Source organism: Agrilus planipennis, unplaced genomic scaffold, assembly GCF_000699045.2.
Source record: "Agrilus planipennis isolate EAB-ADULT unplaced genomic scaffold, Apla_2.0 scaffold2, whole genome shotgun sequence".
NCBI lineage: Eukaryota > Metazoa > Arthropoda > Insecta > Coleoptera > Buprestidae > Agrilus > Agrilus planipennis.
The window spans coordinates 1,527,793-1,533,818 of NW_020442464.1; the positions used below are offsets into that span (position 1 = coordinate 1,527,793).

The 6,026-nt window shown below is 33.6% G+C and overlaps 2 protein-coding genes across 9 annotated transcripts in view; one reads left to right on the forward strand and one right to left on the reverse strand.

Moving 5' to 3' along the window:
- LOC108733869 (lutropin-choriogonadotropic hormone receptor-like) overlaps positions 1–6,026 on the forward strand; it is a 210,315-nt gene that overhangs the window by 104,331 nt on the left and 99,958 nt on the right. For 4 of the 8 annotated variants that reach the window (XR_003232453.1, XR_003232454.1, XM_025980974.1 and 1 more), the window contains exon 2: positions 1,042–1,113. The exons of the other annotated variants lie outside the window; for them this stretch is intronic. Coding sequence is in view for 2 of the 4 variants with exons in the window: in XM_025980974.1 (XP_025836759.1) it covers positions 1,042–1,113 (72 nt within the window). In the remaining 2 variants the exon portion in view is untranslated. The remainder of the gene's footprint in view (positions 1–1,041; positions 1,114–6,026) is intronic. 8 annotated transcript variants of the gene reach the window in all.
- The window catches only part of LOC108737524 (facilitated trehalose transporter Tret1-like), a 5,886-nt gene continuing 3,609 nt past the window's right edge, over positions 3,750–6,026 (reverse strand). The window contains exon 2 of the mRNA XM_018470439.2: positions 3,750–5,458. Coding sequence (XP_018325941.1) covers positions 4,128–5,458 — 1,331 coding nt within the window. The 3' untranslated portion in view covers positions 3,750–4,127. The remainder of the gene's footprint in view (positions 5,459–6,026) is intronic.

Consider the following 6,026-nt stretch of genomic DNA (forward strand, 5'->3'; position numbering starts at 1 on the left):
TCAAAGTTAATAAATATGCCAATTTTTATACATTTCTAGGCATGTAAATATTTATATAGTCATTCTTAAACAATATTCAAAGGTAAAACTAATGAAAAATACATAAAAATATTGAGAAAGTTATATAAAACATTATTTAAATATCTTTATCAATAGGGTAGGTTAGGTTAGGTTATCGGGTTTTGTTCAAGAGACACCCTCTTTCGATCCCCCACCTCCACCCGCTTGAAAATATTTTTTTTATTGAATTTTATTTGAATTATAGTTTATGAAAATTGTCAAAATAATCAACTTTCAACCCCCATAACTTTTTATGGGGTGAGACCGCCGCAATTCTTTATGGGGTTTTACTCAGGTGACCACCCTCTTTCGATCCCCCCTACTCTCTTTCGATCCCCCCTACCTCCAACCCCATCTAACCCCCATAACTTTTTATGGGGGTGAGACCGCCACGAACTTTTTATGGTACAGTGGTGGGGGAGTCCTCCTCTTTCGATCCCATCTACCCGGGGGTGGGGGCCATCATCTAGACATTTACCAACAGCTTTATAAATATGAAAACTTCAACCACCGGGTTCGGAGCTGCAGCTACTCCTGAGACCTCCTTGACCCCCCAAACGCAGTACTGACAACTTTCTAAAACCTTTCTAAAAGAATCATCAAATTCTCGTGTGTTTCATGAAACCGCCGAATTTCCTTAATGAAGACAACTGTTATTAATAGGTAGATATTCGTTTTAGTTCTCACTGTCAGCCACTGTACGAGGTAGTAGAGCAATTACTAAATCCCGCATCAATTCTGTCACAGGTTGCCGTTGCCATTGCGTTGTTGTAATATCGCGATTCAATTAAAGTGATATATTGACCAAATGTGGGTGACGGCATATCCAGAATACATAACGTTCGCAGTTACACAATTGTGATTGTGTGCGTTTGTATGCTCGTGTGTTAGGCGTGTTTGTCTGGGTGTCGTTTTAAGTGACGCGCTCGCTGAATTTGGATTTGATGGCGACATTTTCAGTAACTGTTCCATTTGTTTCAGGGACCTTACGAGCAATAACATCACCCATTTGTACGAAAACACTTTGGACGCTTTCGTGCATCTCGAGGAACTGTAAGTGTTTTAATTTACCATTTTATTTTTAATTAGGCAATATTATAATAACTGTATGGTACGTTTTAAATACTTTACGTAAACTTATTGTATAAGTATATTATCTGCTTATGTATAACACATGCATTTGAGTATCTAACATATATAGGCGAGCGGGAGGTTGTTGAAAAATGGTTTATAAGAAAGTGAAAATGCTGACTGTCATGTCGTCCTAGTAGCTACTTTTTATGTATTTTGGGTCGCTGTATGCGAATATAAAGTATAGTTTTGTCTTAAGTTACGTAGCATTGAGTAAAATGCAATTTTAGGCAAAATTCCGAAAAACAATTTAATACCTTTTTGTGTTCAGCTCGTTGTTTTTTTAAAAATTTTAGATATTTTCTTTTGAAATGAATATTATTAAAATTTTTAAGCGATTTGGAAGAAAATAGGATCGATTTTAAGTGTTTAATCAAATTCCAATTAGAGATTTATAATTTTAACATACGAATTGTAATTTCAATCGGTAATGTTGAGTAACGATGTTTCGAATTTCGAATTAGATAGGTAGATAGTATTAAAGCATTAGGTATCTATAAGGAAGCCATTAGGAAAGTTTTAATGATAATATTAAAAAAGAAAAATGAGACGCCAGATTTTCATCGCTGCTGCGTTGGAGCAAATATTCTACATCATGTTCAGCGTTACTTTTTGGCTGTTACTTATTACTAACAAATCATTTAGTAATTGGTACTATTTACACTTAAGCGTAATTAATAAACAAGATAAAAAATGAAAAAGGTAACGTAATTTTGAATGATGCAAATAAATCATAACACTGGGAGATAGGGTGGTAAGAGAGAAGTTACTAATTCCTAGAAAATCATTCACAAATGAAAATTATTCGAAGCTGTTTAATTTGAATAAAGAAAGAATTGAATGTAAAAGGCTTTTAATTCTTGTAACTCCCCATACATTTTGACCATTGACGCTTTAAGCAGCAGTTGTGCGCCTCATATACAAAGAATTTGTTCGATTGGTTCTGATAGTTTTGCAGAAAAGTTGAAGATGAAAAAAACAGTCAAATTGTCACTAGTATCCTAAAATTTTATCCAAGAGTACAAAATAAAAGAATGTGCTGCACGTAGAAAAGGTGACTTAAATTTTAAATTTAGTCACGCGACCGCTGAACTTGACACCTCTACTTGAAACTTATCAATGAACATAAAAATTATTATTGCTTTCCGGAAATTGACAAAAATTACATTTTACGTAATGTCTTGTAATGTAAATCGTTTTGTGTTTTTGTGGTGTGGGTGTGTTAGCTTGATAGACATTAATATAGTTTACGTCAATACGAACCACTACTATTGGATACTGTAGGAATTTTATTTAGGTTGAAATTATAGGCTAAATAATGTTCCTATCCTACTAAAAAAAAAACTAGTGGACAAGTAAAAAGGTGTTTATTTATCTACATTCTACAGTAATATTTAATGAGAAAATGTCTTACTTCCTAAAATTGTATAATTAGTTTACTATTTAAAAATTTATTTGCATGCCTTTTTCTCTTCCCATTTCATTCATGGACTTCCAACATAAAAAGTTAAACATTTCATTAAACCAAGAGTAGTACTTATCCCATTTTAAGCAAATAAGTGTCTCCTTCATTTTTTTTAGTGTTGCGGTATTTGGAATATATTCCCCTGGTTTAATTATTTATTTTGTCACAGTTTCCTTATATATTTTTATTAATCAATTGGGTTAGGACATGAAATCGTTTTATTATATCATATTTGGAATCTACGCATACGACTTATTTAGTTAAATTTTTTGTCTTCTGTCTAAAAATCCTTTTTAAAATCGTTACAGCATTTTAAAAGCTGCCGAAATTGAAAATGCTTCTGACCTTGTAGAGAGCGCGTGACGTCACTATACTGTAGCAAAACCATTGCACGCGTTACTGCCGCTGCCGTTTATTAAATATGTCAACCTTTTATTTAATTTACTATATAAAAAAATGAATAATTAACGTTTATTTGACAATTAAAATTAGGGTCAATGTCTAGATGATGGGATCGAAAGAGGAGGTCTCCCCCACCACCGTACCATAAAAAATTCGTGGCGGTCTCACCCCCATAAAAAGTTATGGCGGTTCAAAGTTGAATATTTTGACAAAAGGGGTGGGGAAAGGGGGGATCGAAAGAGGGTAGGGGGCATCGACATAGGGAGGTTACCTGAGTAAAACCATGAAAAACTTGCGGCGCTCTCACCCCCATAAAAAGTTATGGGAATTGAAAGTTGATTATTTTGTCAATTTTCATACACTATAATTCAAATAAAATTCAATAAAAAAATATTTTCAAGCGGATGGAGGTGGGGGATCGAAAGAGGGTGGTCACTTGAACAAAACTCGATAACGTAACCTAACCTACCCTATTGATAAAGATATTTAAATAATGTTTTATATAACTTTCTCAATATTTTTATGTATTTTTCATTAGTTTTACCTTTGAAAATTGTTTAAGAATGACTATATAAATATTTACATGCCTAGAAATGTAAAAAAATTGCCATATTTATTAACTTTAAACCCCCATAACTTTTTATGGGGGTGAGACCGCCACGAATTTTTTATGGTATAGTGGTGTGGGAGACCTCCTCTTTCGATCCTCCCCACTATCATTTAGACCTTTACCAAAATTAGTTACTAATTAATTATATTACTGATAAATTTCGCACTGATTTTCGATAAAATGTCCCAATTCAATTCATAAACTATTTCTTTAAAAAAAAAATGTGTTTTACAGAAATCGACCTCAGAACTAAAAGACTTCTAATGTTGAACAGAAAATAATTGCATTCAATCATTCATAATGAGTTACATTTATGTAGAATGTATAATGATAAGGATCAAAGGATTATATGTAAATGAATTACTATGATCTTTTGATCAATCTTTAAAAATAATAATGAAATTTTTGTCGACACTCGAATTATGTTTCAAATTATCAATGTGAGTTATTTCCGCATTATTACTTTCTCAGATCTCTTTGAATTTCCACCAAAGATTTACCTTTTGTTTCTGGCAAAAACAAATAAGGAAATGCTGTACCGGCGACCATAATCGCGGCAAAAATGTAGAATGTTACATCAATTCCCAAACTGTCGTTCATATTTAAATAAAATTTTGTTATCAAGAAAGCCATAAACCAACTGAATGCGCCAGTGCCTGCTGTAAGTAGACTCCTCACTTCTGTTGGAAACATTTCTGAAGAACTTATCCAAGCTACAGGTCCGTATCCTATTTCAAATGAAATAATGAATATACCTAAACAAATTAACGGTACAAACTGGAATATGCGAAGGGTTTCAGAAGAAATCACTTCTCTTTCTCTAAAGGTAAAATATATAGCTAGAAGAATTTCCGTTATTGCCATAAAAAAACCTGATATAACAAGGAGTGTTCGTCTCCCCAAACGGTCGATTAAGATTATTGAAATACAATTGGATAAAATCGGTAATGCGCCAATAACAATCGTCGATGCTTCCGAACTTAATACTGATTCGTTAATGTGAGCTTCGTGAAAAAAGCTGGAAGTATAGGTTTCAAAAGCTGCGGAGCCTGAAGCTTGCTGAAAAAACATAAGACCAATCGATAGGAATGTCGCCATTCTTGTTTCCTTTTTTTTGAACGATTGGAAAAGCGGTAACTCATGAACTTTCTCCTCTTCGATGTCGCGCTGTATTTGCTTAAGTTCTTTGAAAACATCGTAAGATTTTCCTCTCAATCTTTGCAAATTCTTTAAGGCTACATCTTCTCTATCGTGTTTTAGCAGGTAATAAGGCGTTTCCGGTTGTGTCAGGAACACTAAGAAGAAAATCAGTGGTAGTGTCGCTAAAACAATCGCAGTTGTTTTAGCACCAACCATGTATCCTATTATAAACGCTATCAAAATCCCAATAACCAATAAGAGTTCGGATAAAGTTGATAATGCTCCTCTGATTTGTTTCTGTGATATTTCGGAAATGTACAGTGGTGCCGACAAGCAAAAGCAACCCCCTGCAAAACCACCCATAAGCCTCCCTGCGTAAATCATTTCAATGTTCTTGGCATATATGACTAGGAGCCATCCTAATGTAAAAGGAATGACCAGAAGCAGCATTCCCAGTTTTCTGCCAAAAAAATCACACATTGGTCCTATAACAATACATGAAAGCATCCCTCCTATGTTAATCAGAGATCCTATCCACTCCAGACTGCCGTCGTTTATCTGAATATTATTGAAATTTCCATTTTCCAGATCCTTTGATATGTTCCCAGTCCATCCTACTATAGTACCTGTACATAATCCTCCGAGAGAGACTGGAAAAGAAATTAAGAAAGTAATACTACATACCATATTGTTGCTAGTAAAAAATTATTATTAGTACAAACACAAGTAAAGTTAAAAGACGATTTGGATGCGTTTTGGGATGTAGGTACGCACGACTAATTTCTCATTGGAAATAATAAAAGTACCATGTTTTTTTTTTCATTACTAGCTTTTCCCTGCGGCTTCGCTCCTAGAAATTAATATTGTTTCTCCATAAAACATTTTAACTCTCAATTCACCCTTACAACGTTTTAATTTTATGTAATGTCGCCATCTTAGATTTCAAATACAAACGTAGCAACAACATTTCATCCTTAAGGGTTGATTTTTAAAAATTGTCAAAACACGTATTTACTCAATTTTAACAAAGAGCAACTTTCGAGTAAAATCCGAGTACAAATAAAATATACCTCATGGAAACGTTGCAACATCTTTTCATTTGATTAATAATATCAAACAGCATATATATATATCAAGTTTCAAGTAAATTCAACCACAAATAAAGTATATTCCAAATAAAAATAGCAATACCTTTTTACCCTTCCCCCCATGGAGATT